General features: G+C 36.2%; 1 protein-coding gene across 2 annotated transcripts in view; it reads left to right on the top strand.

Annotated features, from left to right (window-relative positions):
* Dtnbp1 (dystrobrevin binding protein 1) overlaps positions 1–25298 on the top strand; it is a 113672-nt gene that overhangs the window by 288 nt on the left and 88086 nt on the right. For both annotated transcript variants that reach the window (XM_015494045.2, XM_015494044.2), the window contains exons 2-5: positions 7933–7986; positions 8693–8743; positions 14215–14275; positions 21602–21734. In XM_015494045.2, the coding sequence (XP_015349531.1) occupies positions 7933–7986; positions 8693–8743; positions 14215–14275; positions 21602–21734 (299 nt within the window). The remainder of the gene's footprint in view (positions 1–7932; positions 7987–8692; positions 8744–14214; positions 14276–21601; positions 21735–25298) is intronic.

The raw sequence follows: 25298 nt of genomic DNA, 5'->3' as shown, positions 1-25298 counted from the left end.
CAGGCTCCCGGGCGGGGGCCGCCCGCCGCCGCCCTCCGCGTTTGGCTCGCCGACCCCCTTCCCTCGCCCCCACCACGCCCAGTGAGGGACCCGGGCGTGGGAAGCGAGCGACTGCAGCGGGAGCGGAGTTGGGCGCAGAGACCCCACAGCTCCGCAAACGGCCGCGACGCGCTTGGGAACTTTTCACCCCCACGCCCAGCTCGCACCAGATTCCAATTAAATGAGAAAGGGGATGGAGTTGTTAAAAAGCCCCCAGGTGATTCCGCTGTGCAGCTGCCTGGGAACGAGAGCGGGCTCCGGACGGCCTGGGCGCTCCTCCAGGCTCTACCAGTTACCATAGTTCTGCAAGTTACCCAACTGTCTTGCTTCTTTCTATACTGCTCCCGCGACTGTAAAATGGGAATTATGATGGCACTTATCTCGCAGGGTCATTGAGAGGATTAATGAATGAACATGTAAACAGGCACTATGTCACTGTTATCTGTGCTTAAGTCATTTTAACTTTTTCACTAGAAGAGGTGTCCCTTGTATAAAGGGTCTGTAACTTTTGCCTTACAAAGCCATTTGGAGAATGTTCTGAATTCGAGGGCCTCCTTGGCGAATGTTTTAAATTCCTAAGGGGGAAAGATGTTAAACTTTTTATTGCCTGTGGAATAGCAACAAATTGGCTAAGACTTGAGTACTTAACCACTTTTATAAGGCAATTTTGATACTTTGTTGTTCTTAAGAGTGTTAGGGATGCACAGGAAGTCATTCGTTGATTGGTGTAGTTGCATGCTTGCGTTTTTTTTCTCCCTGTTAATTTAGAAGAAATAACTTCAGAGTGTAAATTTTAAAATTTTGGGAACAATTCTTAAGTGGTCTGCTTGTCGCATGAGAGTGGCTGTAGATAAACCCACCTGGGTAGCTCTTGTTAACACTGCTTCAGGGAATTCCTAGAGGGCATAGGAGTCCTTCTTCTAGTACTTGCTACAACTCCCGAGGTCATGGTTGCCTCAGGACTTATTCATGCAGACCTTCGTTTAAGAAGTCTTTTGCTTAGTAATATGGTCTGGACTGCCATAGTGCAGACCATCCTGAGATAGCTGGATGATCCTGAAGTTTAGGGTTAGTTAGGGAGAGGGCCTGAGGGAGCCTGGATAAAACTCCTTGGAAACTGACTTGGCTTCTGGAAGATGCCATAGTATGGGTCCCATTTAGCATTAGACATCCTTTGAGGGATTCATTCCATGAGGGTTCTTTGTTGGCTTCCTCTTTGTATAGGTCAGTCTTAACAGATAAACCACCCGATTGTCAGTGTGTGTGCCATCAGCCTGTTATTTAACTGGGAGATAACTCAATCCAGGTGATGTCTGACCGTTGACCCACAACTCTCAGCTCAGATTTTCTTTGTCACATCCTCAATTTCCTACATGATTTTTTACTAAGGAAACAAAATGAAACAATTCATCTTTGTAAATTCCTCCATGTTTAGCTTAAGATCAGCTTACTTTACATATTTGAATATTTTTGCTTTGATAAAATGAAATTAATCCCAGTATACATTAGAGGCACTAATGGGTTTGATTCAGAGATAAAAGAAACTTAGCAATTATCTCCCCAAACCATCCAATTGGACCTGGCATTCCTGTAGGAACATTGGACATTGAGCAATTTTATTAGACAACAACTGCCTTCTGAAATAACTGAAAACATCCAGTTTCACAGTGCTGCAGGCAGTCAGTACATGACCTTGTGATTTTGTGGGCTTCTTCAGCTATCAGAATAGCATCTACTCAGCTCTTCTCATTTTCAGTTTCTGAAGATTCGTATATCCAGAGCCTAACTCTAGGCAAATATCCATTTTTAGTGACTCTTTAAATAACAGTTATTTATTAGTCTTATAAGAGAATGTCACAGAAGTTAAAGCATGTTCAAAGAACACATTGAACTTCTGTATTTCATTTAGACTTAGAAAAAAAATGCACATTATGATTGTGATTCCTAAAGGACAGGGTAGATATTACTGATAGTCTACCAGACGCAAGGTTGTCTGTGAACTTGTGGCTTTATTATTTACTTATTTATTTTTGCAGTTCTGGAGATTGAACCTGAGCCCTTGAACATACTGTACAAATGCTCTACTGCTGAGCTATAACACCCAGTCTCTTGAAACCTTTTTTCTTTTAATGTATTAGTTGTTGATGGACACAATACCTTTTTTTTTTTTAAGTTGTTGTTTTTTGTTTTTTTTTTTTTTTAGTTTATCTTTATGTGGTGCTGAGGATCTAACACAGGGGGCCTCACATGCACTAGGCAAGTGGTCTAGTACTGTGCTATACCCCAGCCCCCAAACTTTTTTAGTAATTTTTTTTTCATAGTAACAATTATCTCTACATTGAGACAAACCTACAATTGTAATTGTATCATATTTTTTCTGCCCTAAGTGGATGGTGGGCCAGCCACAAGGCCCTGGAACTGAAGAGCTTTGGTTCTGGTCCTCATGAGATCTTTCTCATCACTGAGACCTTAATTTAGCTCAGAATTCTAGGGCCACTTTGGAGGGTTCACATAGGTCATCCTTTTTTGGGGGGAGGAGAGGAGGTGTTAAACTCTTAGAGAACCTCTGAATATACAGATGCACATAGTTCAGATCTACTTGAATCTTTGATTTTTATCACTTGAGTAGTTATAACTAAAGGTCTCAGGACTGAGGTATTCAGACGTAAAGAGATTTTGCAAATCTCTTCAGGGCCTGAAAAACCTTTACTGAAAGGTTGCAGCTGTCTGTAACAGGCTGTTGTTTCTTGTTTTTAATGCTCTGGATTCTTATGATTAGGAATTTAAAAATCTGTTAATTGTTGCAACTAGGCAGTAGGTGTTTCCTCCTCAAAGCCACTATGCCCCTGGCCTCCATCCCTGCCCAGTGGCCTCATTCTCTCTTTTCCCTTCCTGTAGTATCAAAACCTGCACAAAGGAGAGGATCCAGTAATCCATAGTGTGGTGAAATGGTGAAGTTTTGACTGAAATTATGACTTTTCTAGAATTTATCCTTCTTAATAAGGAAGAAAAAAAGTCAGTGTTTAACCTGATTAAATAAATATTTCCTGAGTTCCTGCTAAGTGCCAGACATAAGGTTAAGCACTTGAAGTGTCCTTTTTTTAATAGAAGCTTTAAAAAAAGTTTGAGAGGCCATGTACTCAGTTTTGCTTATTTAATAAGCAGTGTCTATGTATTGGGCTAGATCCTCGGGCTGTGAAGCTGACTGAAAGAGTCCCTACCCCCTGGATGTGTTAAACTAGTGGTAACATAAAGCAAAATGAACTGCATGTTAAAGGTACAAGTGGTGGGTATGTGAGCCCAGAGGAAAGAGTGATTAATTTGGATGCTTATACAGAAGACTTCAAAGAGGAAGTGGTTTCCAAACTGGGCCTTGAAGACTGGGGAGAGATTGTGATAGATTTGGGTAAGGATATTTCAAAGATAAAGCAGGAAAGGAAGATCATTGTCTGATAATCTTTAAAGCTTTGCTTAGTTAATTTGTCAACTACTTATGAGGGTTTACTTTATGGCAGGCACTGTTCCAGGTGCTGAGGACATGGCTGAGAACAACCAGACAGCAAATGAGGTCCCTGCTCATTGTAGTGGCAGGAGGCAGAGTATCTGGAAGGTCCTAAGTACTGGGGCTAAAAAACCAGGTTAAGGGGGAGAGTTCTGTTTGTATTTCCAGAAGAGTATGGCTGCATTTCTGGAACAATAATTTAGGTAGTGTGATAAGGTAAGGGTTGGGGATGGGGAGATAAGGCTATAATTTTGGACCAGGTAAGAGATGATGAGGCAGTGCTGATAGAAATTTAGAAGACAGGGGGAATGTGACAGGCAGTGGTTGAATTTGTCAGCAGTGAGATATGGGAGATGAAAAATGCACAGAAATTGAGAGTGTTGGTTTTGGAGTATCTTAGAGAAATGATGGCATATGCCAACATAAAAGAATAAGAACAGTTTCAGGAGAAGGAGCAGTTGAAGGTGAATTTGTTGTGAAGTAGTAGTTGGAAATTGACACACTCAGGAGCGATTAGAACTGAAGCTTGGTGTATTGGAGATTAATTATGGTAAAGACTCCCTTTTCTGAGTCTGTGCAGCTTTTATGTGAATTTTTCAGTCTTTGGAGCTTAGAGGTCATTTTCACCTTGCAGCATAATTAATGCTTTTGCTTATTCCCTGATCTTGTTAGAAAAAAGGAGGGAGTTGGGGCTGGGGTTGTGGCTCAGTGGTAGAGTGCTCGCCCCTCATGCATGAGGCACTGGGTTCGATCCTCAGCACCATATAAATGTAAAAATAAAAATATAAAAAAAAGGAGTGAAGGAATTGATAAATACAAATGTGAAAATTTGTGAGCAGAATTTAAAGTTAAAATGATAGAAGCACCAACCTATTTCAGAAGAATTGAGTCTTATGACAAAATATGCCAATATGTTTTCATGGTTTTTTAAAGCAGTCATAAGTCACCTTTCCTAAGAGGAGATGATATAGATGAGTTGGAAATTTAGGTGCAGATGAATGAAGTGCCATCCAAGTCGCCTCATGCAGTGCCATCCAAGTCGCCTCATGCAGTTGGGTCAGCTAAGCAGATCTGCTCATCACTCCATGAGACATACTGTTTATCTGCATCTTTCTTAAGTTTTTGTCTGAGCAGTTTTGCACGTCACCTCCATTTATTAGTAAGAGGCCTTCATTTTAGTATTTTCTTCAAAGTTTGAAGAAATAAATATGCTGGTATTGAATTAAGGCAAGTCTTTGGAGCCATCTAAAAATAAAAATATTGAACTGTTCTGGATGAATTTGAGGTTGAGTGCTTTGAACTTCAAAATGTGCATTAGTTGACATTACTAGAAAATAATTGTTAGGTGGCTCTCTTAAATCTATTTATTAGTGTACTCATATAGCAGCACTTAAGCCTTCCTGGGTGTGTATGCTGTTGGAAGAAGACTGAGAATGGGCCAGGGAAGGAAAGCCTTTCATAGAAACTGGTGCATTAGGAACCTCTGCTTTATTTCACCCTGGCCCAGTTGTTATGTATGCAGTTTCTCGGTTTTCTTAATGATGATAATTTTTTATTATACCTTTCATTTGAATTAGTTCTGTAGTTTCTCCAAATACCACTGAGGTCATATTTGGGCTTTTATTTTATTCTTGGTAAATTTTTATGGTTGAGAATAATACTACCATTTTACATTTGAGGAAGCAGGAATGTTCACCCTAGATCAGTATTTCTTTCCCAGTGTGTCATCACACTGTGGGACATTAAATAGAATTTCAGTGAGAGTTTTCCAGTTCAGGACCAGTGTGAGGAATTTTAAGTAGAATTATCTCAAAATAAAAATGGTAGACTACTTTCAGTTCCCTTCCAGGTTTTAAGGATGGATCTTAGAAAGGATGTATTTTTTACTTTACTAATTATATCTAACCTTATTTTTTCCACCTTAATAAATAGTGATTGTAACCCTGCATATTTTTCTCCCCTGAACTTTTGTCACTGTTTACAACTTCCCTGTAGCTGCTTTTTGTTTTCTCCATCAGTTTTCTGGCTTTGGTACATTGAAAATTTATTTGAAGAAGGTACAGTGAGAAAAGATGAATATATTAAAGTCTATTTTGGTTGTTTAAATTTTTTTAAGTTTCAAACATATGCAAAAATAGAGTAACACAATGACTTCCATATATCCATTATACAGATTCAATAATTTTCCAATATTGCCCCATTTGCTTTATCTCTTTCTTTATGTAAAAAAGAAATCTTAGATTTGTCTATTGCATCTCTCGTACATCAGTTTGCATCACTTAAAAAATTACAGACATTACATAAATGCAACACCAGCATCATTTCTGACAAAATTAACACTAGTTCCTCGATATTAACAGTTATCTAGTTCATAATCAGATTTTTTTCATTCTTAGAAATGTCTCTTTAGAGCTGATCTGTTCAAATTCAGATCAGATAAGCTCTTCAGGGTCCATTTGGTTAAAGACCTGTGTTTGTTGGGAGCCACTGGGGAGCTCTTGGTGACCTGCAGCAGCTTCATTTCCAGTTCCCTGTAACTCCTTTCTTCCAGATCACTTTTTCCTTTCTTGGAAGGGAGAAGGAAAGGACCCTAAACTGGCATATTGAGAAATTGAAAGTTTATTTTAGAAATAAATATATGAACAATCAATCTAGAGATTAGCTAAATCATATGGTCAGAGTGGTCCAGAGAGCATCTTAACGATCCCTTTCACATCTGATAGCATTGACTCAGGTCACTGAAAATACCCTAGATTCATTTTCAAGGGTGATGCAGTGCCATGTAACTAACTACCCTAGGATAATCCCCCTGAGTTGTCACACCCAAATGCCTTTCTCTCATTTTGGAGTAAAAATGGCAAAGCATGACTATAAAAATACCTTTGTCTAGTTCTTGTTAGATTAATCTTTGTTTAAGCCAGATTTACTATTTTTAAGATAAGCTTAGAAATTTTATTTTTTCCTGTGAGACAGATGAAATGTTTGTGTAATTTTCTTGACTCATCTGATAGATAACCAAATTTTGTACTAAAGAGATGGCTTAATTTGGGGGGCATTGTAGAGAGAAATCTAATTTTTTTTGAAAATGAGATTAAAATGACAAATTGGCATACCAGTTTTGTTAAAAAAATACATTTGATCTGAAATCCCTTTCTTGTGCTTAACCAGGCATTATTGACAAAAAGATGGAATCTGTGTCAGGGTTTGCATGTATAGTTGGGCAGGTAGCATACTATATAATGTAGATGTGTGAGGTATGCACCTGATAGTCAGCAGGTCCTGGCTGATGTAAGTAAAGCATCCTAAAGAAGGAGCACCCATTTCTGTGTTTTGCAGAGGCTTTGAGGGGTTAGCAGTGGTACTGTGGGCCATTTCAGTCTCTTGTTTTAAAATGAATATTTGTTGAAGTAATTAAGAACATGTATAGCAATATCTTATAAGAGACTATCTCATAATCTAGCACTTGTTTATTGGCAATTTAGTTATCTGGAGTAGAGTCTACATACAAAAGAAAGTGAAACTGGGCCAGTAAAGTGAAAATAAATCGTACAGTCTGAACATCGTATTTTATATTTAGAAGAACCTGCTAAATAACTGTGTCTGCAGTTCTAGCCCATGTTTCTGTTTGGTTTTCTAGCCCAGTCATTTAAAAACAACACATAAAGGGAAGGAAGCTGCAGGAGTTAGATAGTTAGCAGAAGCAGTACAGGATCCTGAAATCAGCTAACCAAGTGTAGAGGCTGAAACTTTAGGAAAAATGGATGCAGTAAGCCCAGACAAACCCCATGTATTGGTTCATATTAGCAAATGCAGATGGATTCCTAGCTCAGAAGCATCTGAAGGAAGTACTGTTCTGCCCCAACAGGCAGCCAGATATCATACAGACAAACTAGAGTTACCAAAAAATGGTAAATGGGGTTTGCCAAATCTTCTTTATTGAAAACAGTTTGTAATATATTTAGAAAGCTTTTTATCAACTGAAATTTCAATAATGCAGGTACTTAAAATAACTGAGTGCCTGGGATTGTGTCTAATGAAAGTATCCTTGTTCATGAATAGTTTACCTTACCTTCTGAGTTCACCTATGTGAATCACTACTTTTTCTAATGATACCAGATATTAAGGTTTCTCTGCTTTGATCACTTTTAGGAATCTTTGTTTCTAACAAAGAAATTTGGGAAAAGCAAGTATATAAAAATTGCTTCTCACTTTGCATTTGTGATTATTTGACATACAGTAAAAACACTGAAATATTTGTTGCCTCTACGGGTGCTTAATTTTTGGTTTTTTTTTTTAAAGCCTATACCACCAAAAATTATAACAGCTGTGAAAATTTGTGGTTGAAAATCTCTTGACCTGTAAAAATATATTTTATGCTTGTTGAATTATAGGCTGAAGACTTTGAGTGACAAGTCAAAAGAAGCTAAAGTAAAAAGCAAACCCAGGTAAGCTCAGGCTAAGATTCTAATTTACCTTGACTTGAATTGCATAACGCTTTTGATTGTAGTCATAATAGTAAAATTATTTTATGCATATTAGATCTGTTGAGTGCATCAACTACAAAATAACTTATTGATTCTAAATTTTGTAACAGGAAAGTTGTGAAATGGTTGAAAAAATGGTGAAGTGTGATTGTTCACTCTGATAATCAATAGCTGTTGTTTGATCACAAGTAATTTGTATGTTCAGAGAAAAGTAAAAGTTCTGCATCATTGCAAAGCATATTAATAATGAAATAGGACATGGTAAACGAATCTTTTTAGCTCTTGCTTGTTTTATATGAAAAGACCATTATTGTGTCCTTTGTTCATTTTTTTAGTAAAGCATATGCTCAGATTTCACTTTCTACCTTGAGATGATGAACTTGGATCATGTGTATTCTCTTTGTATAGTGTTAAAATGTTTATTGTTTTATTTTCTGAAAACAATCTGCATGGGACAAAGTGACAGTGTGATATACTACAGTACGTTAAATCTAACATAATACATTTTTCTAAAAGTTTAGATCAATTGTTAGTAATTTTAAAATATTCTTATAATTGATGGTGCCAGAATTCTTGTATGTAACTTTCTTTTTAAGATTCAATGTTGACAAAATTTAAGATTCTTTTTAAGATTCAGTGTTAATAAAGTAAGTGTTTCTTTTGGCAGGACTGTTCCATATTTGCCAAGGTACTCTGCTGGACTCGAATTACTTAGCAGGTAAATGTTTTCCTTTAGAGAAGAAGGTTAAACTTCTGTTGTCTAAAGTTATTTTATAGATAAAAATTTTAAAATGCCTAAACATTACCTTAATATAGGGATTGGAGGTTATTATTACTTTTTCTTTGAGGCTTTTACTTTTCACTGATTGGTAGAAAGGTCAGACTTCCACATACCACTATTTGCTAGTCAATAGTTAGCAATATGTATTTATTATCTCTGATTTATTTACAGAAAACTGGATTCTGAATTTGAGTTTTCAATCAGGTTTCTTACTTTGATTCTTAATTTTATATCATTTATTTTGCAATCTGTTCCTAATGACATGCATACATAATGAAACATGGTTTTCTTAGACATGACATCAAAAGCATGAGCAACAAAAGAAACAGATTGGACATGATCAAAATTAAACACTTTTTGCTTCAAAGAACACCACTAAGAAAGTGAAACCACCTCCCACAAAATGGAGAAAAAATATTTGCAGTCATTTATCTGATGAAGGACTTGTATCCAGAACATATAAAGAACATTTAAACTCAACAATAAAAAGACAACTCAGTGAAGAAACAAAGGATTTTAACAGACATTTCTCAAAAGAGATAGACAAATGGTCAATAAGAACCTGAAAAGATGCTCAACATTATTAGTCCCCAGAGAAATGCACAGCAAAACCACAATGAGGTGCTACCTCATACTCACTAGCATCTCTATATTAAAAAAGATAGGCTATATCAAGTGTTGGCAAATGTCTGAGGGAACTAGCAACCTTATTAATTGCTGGTTGACTTGTAAAATTATGCAGCCACTTTGGAAAATAGTTATGTAGTTTCTTTAAAAATTACATATAGAGCCAGGCATGGTGGGCATGCCTGTAATCCCAGTGGCTCGGAAGGCTGAGGTGGGAGGATTGCGAGTTCAAAGCCAGCCTCAGCAAAAGTGAGGCATTAAGCAACTCAGTGCGACCCTGTCTCTAAATAAAATACAAAATAGATCTGGGGAGGTGGCTCAGTGGTCAAGTGCCCGTGAGTTCAATTCCCAGTACAAAAATAAATAAATAAATAAATATAAATAAATAGATATATCTATAGATATATAGATATATGTATAAATATAAATAAAATTACCTATGACTTTGCAGTTTCACTTCAATAGAGTTGAAAACATATATCCACATAAAAACTTTTATCTAAATTTGCATAGTAGTATTATTTATAATAGCCAAAATTAAAATATAAATGTCCATTAGCTGATAAATGCATAAACAAAATATATATCCACATAACAGAATATTATTCTGCTACAAAAAGGGAATGTGATATGGGTAAAACTTAAAAGCATATGCTGTGGGAAAGGAACTAGTGTAGACGGCCACATATTATATAATTCCATTTACATGAAATGTCCAAAAGACAAACGCATAGAGTCAAAAAGTACATTAGTGTTTAGTAGGGTTTGTAGGGAATTGGGTAGTGACTAGTGGGTATGGGTGATGAAAATATTTTGAAGTTAGTGTGATCATTGCACAGCATTGTGAATATATTAAAAACTACTAAATTATGCACTTTAAAAAGGTATATTTTAAGGCTGGGGTTATGGCTTGGTGGTAGAGCACTTGCCTAGCATGTATGAGGCACTGGGTTCAATCCTTAGCACTGCATACAAAAATAAATAAAGGCATGATGTCCATCTACAACTACAAAAAATGTTTTTAAAAAGGTATATTTTATGGTTATCAATTATACCAAAGCTATTATAAAAAATAAGTACTTGTATTGAAAATGTCATGTGACATTCTATTCTCTGTAACATGTCATCTGACAGATGTGTGATAAGGATGTGCACTGCAGAAGATAGCTACTTTTCCTTATCTATATTCATTTCTATACCATCAACTCTACCTACATTTCCCCTTTAAACCCAGGGCCTCATACTTGCTAGGTACACACACTACCACTGAGCTGCACCCCTAGTCCTGTTATTCAGCACCCAGTCTCTTTCCGGGATGTTTAATGTTAGTTTTTTTTGTTTGTTTGTTTTTGTTTTTTTGTTTTTTTTTTTCCCTCTGAAAGGGCCATACTTTCCTGTTTTTGCATATCCTGTAATTTTTTTTTTAATTGAAGACTGAACATTTATATACTGTGGTAACACTGAAGATTAGATTTTTCCCCTTTCCCAGGATCTGCTGTTTGTTTTTTATTATGGTAGTGTCTACGTGTTGTTGTCAGCCTGCAGTATAAACTTAAGATTTCCTCGGATCTTTTCTGAGCTTATATCTTTCACTGGTCATGTGTGGTGACTTTCTAAATGTCCCTGTATCTGTGGTTGCTTTTGAATGTCTTAGTCATTAAATGTCTGATTCCCAAGGAGGAAAAGATAATGAAAAGGCATAAAAACTAGGTGCTGGCCTTTCAAATCTGCTGAAATTCTCTTTAGCAGGAACAGGAAGGATTTTTAATAATGGTTGCCTCTGTATCTGCATCTCCCTGATCAGAGGCAGCAACTAGTGATCAGAACATGGGTCCCCAGTTTGGAGGACCAGGTCCTCTTTGCCAGCCTAGCTCCCACAACCTGCATAGGAGCTGCTTCAGGAGCAATTGTGTGGCTGCCTGCCTTGGGGCTGGGGTTGGGGGATGGGTAGCTGTGGCTGTGCTGAGAGATAGAATTGAACAAAACTGATCTGTTTTCCATCCGAGCTTTCCCCTAGAAATCACAAGCCTTCAGTAGATGCCAATTTCAAATAGTTTCTTCAGATAGGTTCTGTCAATACCAGCTGTGGCCCAGGGAAGAAGGCAGATTCCTGGTGCTTCCCACTTTGGCATCTTCTCTGTGACCTCTAAATCATAGCTTTAGGCAGTGTGGTGTATAACAGTTAAAAGTCAGTCTCCTTAATGAGTCTACCTTAGAAGGTAATTATTTATGTATATGTTGATTTTTCTGATTATATTGTGAATTCTTGCACTAATTCTATATATGAAGTATTATTAGAATAATGAATTATTACATTATCAGAATGATTTTTTCTCCATTTTTCATCATTGATTTGCAATTTTAAAGACATTTGAAAGCATGAAAATTGAAGACTTATATCCAGGATCTTTATAACAAGGCCACCCATTTGTTGAAAGTGACTAGATAAAGATGACTTTCAAAGCTGTGTGATATGTGTAACACCTGCTGTGTAGACTTCCGTGAGCAATCTTATAGGAATGAAATTTTAAAACTGCTGATTGGCAGCTGAGGCCCATGCAAGGTTGGTTAGCATGTCTCTGTAATGGTTTGTATACCTTTCTGTAATAATGCTCAGTAGCATAGGAGAGCAGAAAAAAATGACTGGTTAAGTTAACCTGTGTTATTTTTTAAGAAATATCAAATACAGAAGGAAAAGTCAAGAACCAGCTGCTGAACTGGTGGATATGAGGGAAGGTGATACAATGGTAAAGAGAGTGTGGAAAGCACAAATACAACAGGGACAAAAAGGAGATGGTAGGAAAAGAATGATTGATCTAGAGTTTAAATGGCAGGCAGTGATGAATTTGCTCTTTTCCATTGACTGGAGAAAATGATAGAAAATTTTATCATGAAACCCTGAATTTAAATTTTGAAGTGAGTGTATTTATTTCTTCACTTGGCAGACATTTAATAACTCCCCTGTGCTAGGTACTAGAGCTTTGAGATGCTGAGGTAAAGTCCATCTCAGCAACTCTGATGCCTACATTTAGTAATGTTTGGCATTCGGTGAATCTTGTTGATTTTAATTGATACTTACACAGTCTGATACACCAGAGAAAATTTTCAATCTTTCTGTTAGTTGACAGTGACAGTAAGACTATTAATTGTGTGACTTTCCACCTTGCCTTTCATTATGTATATACATATATACACTGATAACACTCTGTTGGGATTGTCAGATTTATTTTCCTATTTAAATTCAACAGGAAAATTGTAAATTTCTCTGTAACTATAAAGGGAGGTAGTATAAATTCATTGAATACATAGTCCCTTTCAGAGAATTGTCACTTGAATAGTTAGAATTTTAGATAAGATGGAAAATCACGTTTTACATCAGCAACCATGTGTGAATGGTGCAGAAATTGTATTTTTTAAATCTTGAGATCATTTTATACTTAAAAACAAGTATAAAAATAGAACAAGGAATTCAATCTTCCCTGATTTTGCATAACTATGATAATCATGATCAGAAGCAAAAAATTAATGTTGGTAAATACTGTAACTCTTATTCAGATTTCTGTAATTGTCTGACTAATATCTTTTTTTCTGAACTAAGATCCAGTCTAGCATCACACATTTTATTTGGTCACTATGCCTCCTTTATCTCCTGTAATCAGAATACTTCCTGAGTTTGTCTTCTCATGATCTTGACACTTTTGAAAAGGAGTGGTCAGTGTTTGCAAAATGTCCCATTAACTCAAGTTTGTTTCCTCTATCCTAATGAATGAATTTGAGTTAGTGCCCTCTATCAGAAAACACTAGAAGAGTGATTTTGTGTCCTTCTCAAGTACACCACATCAGGGGGCACCTGATGTTGATATTTCTCATTGCCCTTGATCATTCTGAATCCTTGTTTATGAGTATCTGCTAAGAATTGGATAGCATGTCTCTGTAATGGTTTGTATACATACTGTCCACTCTCTTCTCACCATTTTAGTTAATGTGTATCCTCTGGAGAGATACTTTGAGGCTATGTAAATATCCTATTTCTCTTCGTACTTTCATCCACAAATTTTAAATCCATTAGAATTCTTTCCTGAAACAGTTATTTTTCTTATATTTACCAAGTAGTGATTTTCATCATTTCTTTTAAAATTAATTGGCATTCTATAAAACAAGAGTTATTCTCCTCTCCTTCCTTTATTTATTCAACTATTTGTTTATATCACTACGGACTCATGGATGTTTGTTTTATTCTTCAAGTTATAATTCAATACTACCATTATTTTTTTTTTGGTTGCTTTAATTGTCCCATATTTGGCCATAGAAGCTCTTTGAAGTTCTTGGAATGTGTCCCCTTATTTTTTGAGCTGCTCCTTTCTGGAGTGGTATTATGTTCCAGGTTCATCTTTTTTTTTTTTAATTCTAATTAGTTATACATGACAGTAGAATGCATTTTGACACATCATACATAAATGAAGTATAACTTCTCATTCTTCTGGTTGTACATGATGTAGAATCCACTGATTGTGTAGTCATACATGTACATAGGGTGATAATGTCTGTTAGTTCTTCTATTCTTCCTACCCCCATACTCCCTCCCCACCCTTCACTCCCCTCTGTCTAATCCAAAGTACCTAAGTACCTCTTTGTCCCTAGCCCCCACCCCCCATCCCCAATTATTGTGAATTAGCATCCACATATCAGACAAACCATTTGGCCTTTGGTTTATTGGGATTGGCAATAGTATTTCTTTTTAATGTGTGATTTTTCATTTTAAATTGTTTTGCTTTTCTTAGATATGAAGATACCTGGGCTGCACTTCACAGAAGAACCAAAGAATGTGCAAATGCTGGAGAGGTAAAGGATTGGCTAATTTTATTTAGCTATTATTTATTTAGGTGCCAGGGATTGAACCCACTGAGCTACATCTGTACCCAGTCCTTTTTTTTTTTTTTTTTTTNTTAGTCTAGTTCATCCACTGACCTGTTTTTTTTTTTTTTTTTTTGGAGACAGAGTCTCGCTGAGTTTCTTAGCCTCAGCAACTTAGTGAGGTCCTCCATCTTTGAACTTGGGATCCTCCTACCTCAGCCTCCTGAGCAACTGGGATTACAGGCACACACCACCATGCTCATCTAGAATTGGCTAATTTTATATTCATGGGAAAATTTCCTTTTCGATATTAAATGCTAATTTATTAAGAATTAAGTTTATTATTGTATGGAAGTATTTTGCAGTCCTTCAGATTCAATCCCTGGCATCTAAATAAATATCTAATATTGAATTTAGTTCAAACTCCCAAAATAATAACATATATTATTTTGGTGCTGGGGATTTAACTCAGGGGCATTTTGCCACAGAGCTTTATCCTCAGCCCTTTTTTTAAATTTTGAGAGAGAATATCATTAAGTTGCTTCAAGTCTTGCTAAGTTACTGGACTTGAAGTCCTCCTACCTCAGCCTCCGAAGTCACTGTTATTATAGGTGTGCACTACCTTGCCTGGCTCGCACTTTTTTTTTCTCCCAACACAATTTCTCAGTCTGGTAATTTAGTTTAGTTGGGTTGGAGAATTTTTAACTTTTATTCTAAGAACAGTGAGGTATTTCATTCATCTAGGTATAATGCTTTGAATTAGAGTTTGATAACTTTGTAGTATATGTAAATTATGAGATGTGATCTCATTCTACCCACTGTTAAAGAATTTCTTACTGTTTGGGCAAAAGCTTAGCTTTGCTCATTCTACCGAAAATCAACACTTGAGTTAACAAAAAAAAAGTTAAGTATATAAATAATATATACAAATATGTATATATAAAATATAAACATTTCAGTGATTTGAATGCTGTTTAAAGAACAAATTTATTTTTAGGTATTTATAGAGTATATAATGAATGAAAGTAACTTGTATTTAAAATTATTGGTACACACACTTAAAGCTTTACTAGCCATGATCAAATATTTTGTGCTATTAATATCAGTTAAACTTTCTCTTAGATATTTCTGTATGTCTGACTTTTGGATTTATTAAGAATTAAGTTTATTATTGTATGGAGGGGAATGTTAGTATCTGGCAGTAAGGCAGAGTAGTCACAGCCATATGCTGCATGACCAAGTTTCTCGGGTCAACCATGGGCTAAATATATAATGAGAGCACCATTGAATGATAATGGAGCTGAAATGCAAGTGATGTCACAGCTGAGGTTTTTTCAAAGTGCAGCATGTTACTCATGTTTGTGGTGGTGTTGGTGTATACATACTGCACTGCCATGTAACACATACAATTATGAATAGCACATAAAATAATAAAGGAAAGTGTGGCTGGTTTACATATTGACTGTCCTTTTTAATTATTTTAAAATGTACTCCTACTTATTTAAAAACAACAACAAAAACAGTTTACCATAAAACAGTGCGCCATGTTTTGCATTCTGTTAACGTGCTATTCCACGGCAGCCTCATCTCGGTTTACCACATCTTGATCGCATCATTTTCCCTTGTGCTTGATTTAATCTTATGTTATCTTGTTCTTCATGGCCCTTAAGTATACAAAAACAGCTGCTAATGTTGCCATTAAAAGGCCACATCGAATAATTGACCTGCTAACAAAATTAAAAGTGATCAAGGACTATGAAGGTGGAAGCGCAGCAATGTTATCACTTGGCCTTAATCTAGAGTAGAGTGATGGAAGCTGTTAAAGGACCTGCTTCTTTGATGAAGGCAACGGGACTAACAAATTCAAGATGAGCCTGTGTCAGATACTGAGAAACTTCCAGTGGCCTGGATTGAAGACCCTCTCAGCACCAGGACAATCATGGCCACAGCAAGAGATTGTTCACAGTGTTGAAAGAAAAGGCCGGACCCACCTCTGATATTTAATGTGCCACCAGCTGTGGGGATTTAAGGTATTCAAGAATCATTATTCATCATAGAATGTGAAAGAATGTTGAGTCCGTTAGTGCTGCTGTGAGGGCAGCTGAGGGGTTTTTGGAAATACTAGATAAACTTATCATGGAGGAAAATCACCTGCCAGAGCAGATCTTCAAGTGGATGAAAGCTTCCTGTATGGAATAGGAGGTCTAGAAGGACTTTTACCCCATAAGCCGCCAGGTCAGTGTTAGGTTTCTTGGCTTGTAAGGAGAAGATAACAGTTTTGCTTGAGGGCAATGTTGCAGGCTACAGATTGAAACCCTCTCATACCCTCTGGCACTGTGAGAACTGCAGGACTTTCCAGCATATCAATAAGCACACACAGTGTCCTATGGAACAATAGGAAGTCATGCATGACCCAGTCCTCTTCTAGAATGCCTCCTGAGTGCTTTGCCAGCAGAATTGAGAAGCACTGTTTGGAGAATAACATACTTTTCAAAATATTGCTTATTGTTGGATTGTTGGTAATGCTTCTGTATATCTGCCTTTTATTGGTGATCTTCATCCCTTTGTCAAAGTGGTGTTTCTCCTTCTAAATATCACCCTTTTGATCTGTATCAAGGACTTACAGCAACTTTTAAGGCCTACTACTGGAGGAGGACTTTTGCCCAGGCTAGTACTGCAACTGAACAAGATGCTGAGAAGATGCTGCTGCAGCCTGAACTTTACTTGGGCTTAGGGTGATTTCTCCATGGAGTATATGCTGACATCTGGAAAAAGATATTCAAGAGGTTTGTCCATGACTTCAGAAGATTCACGAAGGAAGAGGTTGCAGAAATCAGCAAGATACAAAGAAAATATTTTTGTATAACTGTACAGTATGTTTGTGTTTTAACCTGTTACTATATAAGTCAAACTAAAAAACTATAGTAAACTAAGTTTATTATTGAAGGAAGAAAAGTCTACAGTAGGTACAATAGTGTCCTGGGCCTGCACATTTCTTCTCCACTCACTTGCTGACTCCCCCAGAGCAAATTCCAGTCCTGCACACTCCAGCCCTGGTAAGCGCCCTAGACACGTGTATCTCCTCCCTGCCCATGCCATATTTTTACTGAATCATTTTTTTGTTTAGATATGTTACAGTTTAGATTGTGTTTCAGTTATCTACAGTATTCTATATAATAACCTGCTGTACTGGTTTAGGAGCCATAGCTATCTACTATGTAGTCTAGGTATGTAATGGGCTAGACCTTTTAGGTTAAAGTGCTCTATGGTGTTTGCACAAAGATGAAATTGCTTAATGGTGCATTTCTCAATATTCCCTTTTGTTAATTGACTCCTGACTACTTTGAAAAGCCCTGTAGTAGCAGGGTGTGGTCTATAGCGTGTCTATAATCCCAGTGACTGGAGGCTGAGGCAGGAGGATCACAAATTTCATTATCCCAGGCAAGTCAGTGACCCTGTCTCAAAACAAAAAATAAAAAAGGACTGTAGATGTACCTCAGTGGCACAATGCCCTTGAGTTCAAAGAGAGAAAGAAAGGGAAACAAAGCCCTGTAGCCCTCACGAGTATGGGTTCTCTCTCTCTTTTTCCCCTCCCTCCCCTTCTCCCTCTCTGTATATATAAAAGTATATATTTATGTATAACATATAAAAAGTTATGGATGACCCAGATCCCCTTCTAAAATGCCTGAGTTTTAGGTTAAATGTGAAAGAATACCTGTTTATATATTATAAATATTGCATATAAGAATTTTTGTATGTATATACATTCTTTAAAAATGCATTAAGCTCACAAAAATATATAAGGATGTATATTTGAATATAAGAATTTATAATATACATTAAGCTCACAAAAATTAAAAGAAATTAAAAGGCTTAAAAAATGAATAAGGAACTAAAATCAGTGTTAAAAACATAAAATATGGAATCTGGGTCAAATAGTAAAAAACTTTTGGAGATTTATTGGAATGGAAGACTTGGGAACTGAATCTGAGACACTTACATAATGCTCTTTGAACTTTGAAGTGGCTACATCCCCTAGTGAAAGGTTATGGTCTACCTATTGGCAGAAGGAGCCAACAAGGAGTCTGTCAGTATTCCTGAACAAATTGGCATATGGTTTTGGCCTCACATAATTATGGGGTTGTTTATTATAATACCTCCTAAGGAACTGAGGAACTCAGTTAGGAAATGAGAGTCACAAGTGACTGCATTTTGACAACCAAGAAATTCTTCATAGATGAAACTCTCTCTGCCTGGAGCCCTCAGATTCCCACAGATTCTGGTCCCTTCCTCCCAAATAGTAGCAAACACCCAAACCTTCCCAGTTGTCAGAACCAGAGACTTCTCTGCTTTCCAGAAGTACAATTCCCAGCTGTAATAATGAAAATGTACTTCAAAGCCCTCTGTAATGTGTTGAGACATGTAAATATTTAAGTGTGTTTATTATTAGTCGTGTTAACCTTATCACATGTGTCTTTGTCAGCTTTTAACTCAACAGCATCAGTCTCTTGGGGCAAACATACTCATAGACAATTCAGTCTTGTTTAACAAATTATTTCATACTTATCTACTTTAAAGCCAATTCTAACTATGTAATTTTAGAATTTAGAGCAGTATCTTAAAAAGCAAATGTCTGTGGTCAATAGTAACTTAGTTGCCTAGGCTTTTTCTAAATAAGTTCTAAGATATTTTTCCCTTCCTTAGCAATCGGTAAGTGAATACAGAGTTAATAGTGACTTAGGGGTTAGAGCCTGAGGGCAGTTTTCTGAAGTTAGACCTCTAGTGTTTTGCTTCTAGCTTACTAAAGTTGTTCAAAGATCAAATGAAATAATATATCTCCTTTGACTCTGAACTGTGCAATTTTGTATAGAGTGAGGTCTTGTTATCCACATTGTAAGTCACTGGTGTTCCATGCTCATTCTTTATTTGCCTAATCTCAGTGGCTGCCAGAAGGGATTTTGGAATGAAGCCCTCTGGGTTTGTCCTACTCCTTAAGTTGATTTCCTGTTATTAAAACTGGATTTGTTGACTTTGAGGTAGAAAATTGAATTTCTGGGAATAAATTATTTTTTATCATAATCTTATAGCCTATATTCAGAATATAATTTTTAGTTTTGTGGAAATTATATAAGATAAACTATCATTAAGTTTTAATATTAAATATTGATGGGTTGGGGCTGTAGCTCAATGGTAAAGCACTTGCCTTAGATATGTGAGGCACTGGATTGGATCCTCAATACCTTTGATTTTTAGTAAGGAATGATTAATATTCCAGAATTGTTTATTATAGATTTAACAATTTTTTAAAAAGATATGCCATATATATTTATGCACACATATATACAAGGGCAGGGGGCTTGTGTGTCTGTTTGTTTATTTATTTATTTATTTATTTATTGTGATACTGGAGATTGAACACAGGACACTCTACCACTGAACCACATTACCAACCCCTTTTTCAAAATTTCAGACAGGGTCTCCCTAAATTGCCAAAGCTGACCTTAAACTAGGGATCCTCCTGCCTCAGCCTCCTGGGCAGGCCCCCAAGTTGCTGGGATTATAGGCATGCACCACCATGCCTGCCTCAGGCAAAATGTATTATTTATTCTTAAGATGTCCCTGTAATAAAGGAATTTTGTTACAGTTTAAAGTCTGAAGCCAAGAGAATTTGAGAAATCTTCCACCAAACTATGCCTAAGAGTGCAGGATATTCTTTATTCATCTCCAGTGCCTAAAACAGGGATTAGCAAATAATGGGCAGTCTATAGAAGTTGTTTGAACTTTAGAAGTGAATTTTGTGAACACAGATCTTTGTTTCAAGCCAATTCCTTACCACATCACAGTTGTATCTTTTATCGCAGTTTAGTACTTTTTTAGTACTTTTAAAACTACTTTTAGAGATTATTATAAAGACCAGTTGACAATCATGATATCTACCTATGGTCCCAGCTACTTGGAGAGGCTAAGACAGTGTGGCTTTTGCCCAGGAATTCAAGGCCAGCCTGAACAACATAGCTAGACCCTCATCTCTTAATAAATAAAATAGTAAAAAAATAAAAAATAATGAGAAATACAGTTCACAGAAAGCTTGGTGTCACTCACCTCTTCCCTTCAACAAAGGCCTGAATATGAGAGATGGTATGATTATTGTCCCATTGTGGGCTGGAAACAATAGGGAGATACATTGTACTCGGTTTTTTTTTCCAAATGTGAGTGTTTCTACATTTTAATATAATAAAAAATCTAGTAATAATAATAATAATCTAGTAAAATAATGATTTTGTATCTTAATTTTGATATATGAACTCTTCTAAAATTCTTATATTTTGAGATATGAGAATCAGTTGTATTCAGTCTAACTCTTTTTAATCTCTTGTAATGTAAATTCTTTCTATAAAACTGAATTCAATGATTTTGCATATCAAATTCAAATGATTATGTGATAGATTTTGCAACATTTATTGTACAGAATATGGGTATTTGTCACAATTCTGGCTTCTTGTTATTGGCCATGTTTTCAAACAGTGACCTTTCACCCCCTGCATCTTATCCCAGGACCTTTCCTCTTTCACCATGTTAAGACCAAAACAAAATTGGGAGAAACTAATGGGTGTTACTTTCTTTACAGTCTTTAGGAAAAGAAGTTAGAATTATCTTAGGCTAGCCTAGTATCTCTTAACCCTGCTGTTAGGACTTTTTAACATCTGATTTACTTGTTTGGTGATGTAAATCTTTTTTTGGAATTGCACACAATTACCTATAGTTCTTTGGTATGTGTCAGTATCTTTATTGTCAATATCTTTATGCAGGAAGTATTCCTGCTTAACTATGAAATCATCAGGTTATTTAAAATGCATTAGGAAACTTCTGTTATGAGAATTCTTTTGTAAAACAAACAATTACCTGCTAATTATGTTTTGATTTGTTATTGTTTGTTTTCTTTTTGATTACTTGTGGTAGGTTTTTTTTTTTTTTTCCTCTCTTTAGGTTCAGATTTTTCAAATAAATGGTTTCCTTAAAAACAGATTATACGTAGAAGTGATTTCAAAAGTCATTTTTAAACTTTCTCTTCTTTGGGTTAAGATGCACTGTCACAAGCAACAATTTGAGGTTTCCTGTACTGAATAATAAGTCGGTTCTTTTCTGAAAAAAAAAAAAAAAAGAAAAGAAAACAACCTCAGGCTTGTTTAGCATGTAGTATCATCTGTGCTGAGTAGTGGATTGTTAAATTAACAGTGACCGAATCTTGTACTAGCTGTAATTTCTCCATACCCAAGATCTGTTTTCCTTTGCCTTTCTGGGTCTGTATTGCAGTTGGTGGACAGCGAGGTGGTCATGCTTTCAGCACACTGGGAGAAAAAGAAGACCAGCCTGATAGAGCTGCAAGAACAGCTCCAGCAGCTTCCAGGTTTAATAGCAGACCTAGAATCCATGACAGCAAATCTGGGTAAGTTGGATGTTTGTATCTGTACATCACATTTTGGAATGAAAACAGTTTTGGCGGGATTTGGTGTAATTTCAAAACTTTCCAAGAATACATTGTTTCTGGCTAACAGGATGTTTTGGGAAATAGTGAATTTTTAATTAATTCAATAGTTTGATTAAGGATTAGACAGAAAATTATTTAAAGTGTAGAAATTTTTAGCATTCCACTGATGTTTTCTGTCTCAGTTCACATCAGGAAATGTAATTTTTATTCTGACAGTTCTTTATGTGACTCTGTACTATCTTTGGGACATTAGGCCTTTTTTTTTTAGAAGTTTTAAATGTAGCAAGTAAGAGGGGTTAGGATGAAAGTCCTTACTGTAGGATGTCCTCCAGAAGATGTTGCTTTTAAATATAGGTCCACTAGGCTTCACGTCTTGCACAACTTTTCCCTCCTCAAACAAATCCAGTTGAGGTATCTGTTTGGCTAAGTTTTAATTTTGTGCAGGTTTATTTTTGTTGTTTTCATTTGGCTGGATTATATTGATATCCTTTTTTTCCTTAGGTTTATAGTCAGAAAATTATTGTTTACAGTGCTGCATCTGAGGATAATATCATGGCTAACTCTGTCAGAGGACGAAATTACAACAATTTGAAAGTCCTAGTTGGCTTTATTTTCAATTCTAAAATCGGGCAACATTTCATTCCATAAATTATAGTGAGTGTTCTAATGAGCTGAGCACAGGAGGTTAGTAGTATAGCCAGAAAGCACTGAGGGAAGGAGAAACAAAAGACAGATGGGTCATTTGAAAGTTACTCTGTAGAGTGTGAGCAGGGAGACAAAACAATAGAAAAATGATTGTGTACTTCCAGAAAAAGTTAACATCGGGTTACTTCAGATTACTTTTTTTGTGTAAGGATTAGGGCAGAGGAAATTTTATTATCATGCAAGGGGAAACTGGCCTGTTTGGGAAATTTGGCTATTTTCTTTTTAATCCTGATGTTTCAGGAAAGTCAAATAAACAGCACAATTTCAGTTTGGTGAGGTGGAACTTTAGCATTAAGTGAATTCATTTTTAGTTTTGTCCTGATGTGTTGTGGCTTACCATAGGAGCTTATTCCAAAATAATGGCCTCCATTTTTTTTTTTAAAGTGAGCCTTTCTGTAATTTTTTTAGTACTGTTTTCTATCCAAGCTTAGAATCTTAGTCAAAGAGAAGGCTGAAGCTATCTATACAGGATGTAAACTTCTTGAGCTGATAACTTGATTCAGTCTTACAGGTGAGAAAGTAAAGGTACCCTATCATCTTTTCCTGTTTTTCAATATTACCTCATTTAAAACAGTACAAAACTGATTCACAAAGTAATAAACAAATCACACACCAGGTTTTTTTTTTGTCTGAATAAAATAGACAAATGATATCAGAATGTTGTTGCTTGTAATAGTCACCAACATTTATAGCATTGACTGTGTGTCAGAGTTGTTAGGTACTTTACAGATACTATCTTTAATTGACACAAAACCCTATTAAAGTAGCTTTTCTTATCCCTGCTTTACCAGTAAAGAACCTAAGCCTTGGAGAGGTTGTGACTGTATAGGGTCCCAGTTGGCAGGATGTGGACCCAGGATCCCAGCCACAGCAGTGCCCTCTGAGGTGGTGGTGAGGCAGTAGGAGGGCAGCTGTCAGTTGGCCTTCCCTAACCATCTTCTTCAAACCTTCTGGCCATTACAGACACTTCTGAGGCTGGGACTTTATGAGGCAGGGCATGGAGAAGAAATTCTGGTCCTAGGAGAAGTGTCAGATTTCTCTCTGTGTGGAGTTTTTCCTCCTGTAGATATAGGAATGATGCTGCTTAAGCTTTGGATAACTGACAGAACCTTCAAGGTATCTGGGCTTTTCTTCTCAGCCACTTCATTTAGCTTACTCAGCTGCAGCTCTGTTCGTCATGTGCTTTCTTGGTCATGTGTTTCTTTGTAGATATTCTTTTATGATGACCTTCCTCTCTCCCTTTTTCCCCCCAGCTGGGAATAAATTCTACTTATAGATATTTATTCTTTATTTGCTACCGCTCCACTAAACTAAATGCATTTGCCACAGTTATTATTTTTTAAATACTTTTTTATATTTATTTTTTAGTTGTACACAATACTTTTATTTTATTTGTTTTTATGTGGTGCTGAGGATCGAATCCAGGGCCTCACACGTGCTAGGCGAGCGCTCTACCACTGAGCCACAACCCCAACCCACACAGTTATTATTTTCATAGTTAATTGTTTTTAGGAAATTCATCAACATAAGTCTTTCTTAGAATATGGTATATTTTCATTCTCAATATTCTATAGGCTAGGGCTGTAGCTCAGTGACAGAGCACTTGCCTAGCTTGTGTGAGGCACTGTGTTCGGTCCTCAGCACCACATAAAAATAAACAAATAAAATAAAAGCACTCTGTCCATATACAACTAGAAAAAAATTTTTTTTAAAAAAGATTCTAACCAGGTATGGTGGCGCATGTTTATAATCCCAGCAACTTGGGAGGCTGAGCAGCAGGATTCCAAGTTCAACACCAGCCTGGGCAACTGAGAGACCCTGTCTCAAAATTAAAAAGATGTGGTAGGGATTGGGGTTGAGCTCAGTGGTTAAGCACTCATGGGTTCAATCCCTAGTACCAACCACCAAAAAAACCCCCTAATATCCTGAAAACATTTGATATTTTTTAACACAGGACCTTACTCTTTAGAAGCTACATTTGGCTTCTTAAAGGAATGAGACAGGCTTCCCAAATGCTCATTTAAATGCTCTCCTTTTTACTAATCTGAGAACAAATGCTCTCCTTTTTACTAATCTGAGAACATTTACCACTAAAAGCAAATTAAAGCTAAAGGATTCTCTGAGGTACTCTTCTGGACAAATAGTCCACTTCTAAATAAACTTGAATCATTTACTGCCCCCAGTCTGTATATAACTTATTTTGAGCCCTTTTTGGTGAGTTCAGTTTGCTTAAAAGATACCTCTAAAATCTAGATGGTTCTTTTTTTATGTATATTGCCAATGAAGTTATTCACTAGCATCTGAAAAACACACTTCCTTCAGAGTTCACTGCTATTAGTTGCCTGATATTTCTACTGAATATCAATGAATAACTACAAGATAGAAAGTCAAAACTTGGAATCCCAAGGCCTAAGGTTACTGACCCAGAATAAGCTCATTGAGATGTTTTGAAATTGTGAAACTTAGCTAATCAACTTAAACTCCATAAAGTCACTGTTGATGTTACAACAGGAAAACATTATGAAGTCAAGTTTTGTAATACAGGCTTTATAAACACCTGTATCATTAATGAACTTTATGAATTAATTTTGAATATTATCATTATTATTTTGGTACTGGGGATTGAACCTAGGGCCTTGTACTGAGCTACAACCTAAGTCCTAGGCATCATTTTTTGATATCAGAAGCACTTAGTGTTTTAAATGTTTATTTATATACTATTGGGTTCTTTTTTTTTAATAGTCTCAAAATGTCTCCTATCATCACCTAAATATCATGATATAATATTACAAATGTTAAATAGTGGAACAACAATAG

The sequence above is a fragment of the Marmota marmota genome, unplaced genomic scaffold, assembly GCF_001458135.2.
Source record: "Marmota marmota marmota unplaced genomic scaffold, marMar, whole genome shotgun sequence".
In the NCBI taxonomy this organism is placed as follows: Eukaryota; Metazoa; Chordata; class Mammalia; order Rodentia; family Sciuridae; genus Marmota; species Marmota marmota.
The sequence above is the reverse complement of the archived record's forward strand: the minus strand, read 5'-3'. Positions and strand labels throughout refer to the sequence as shown.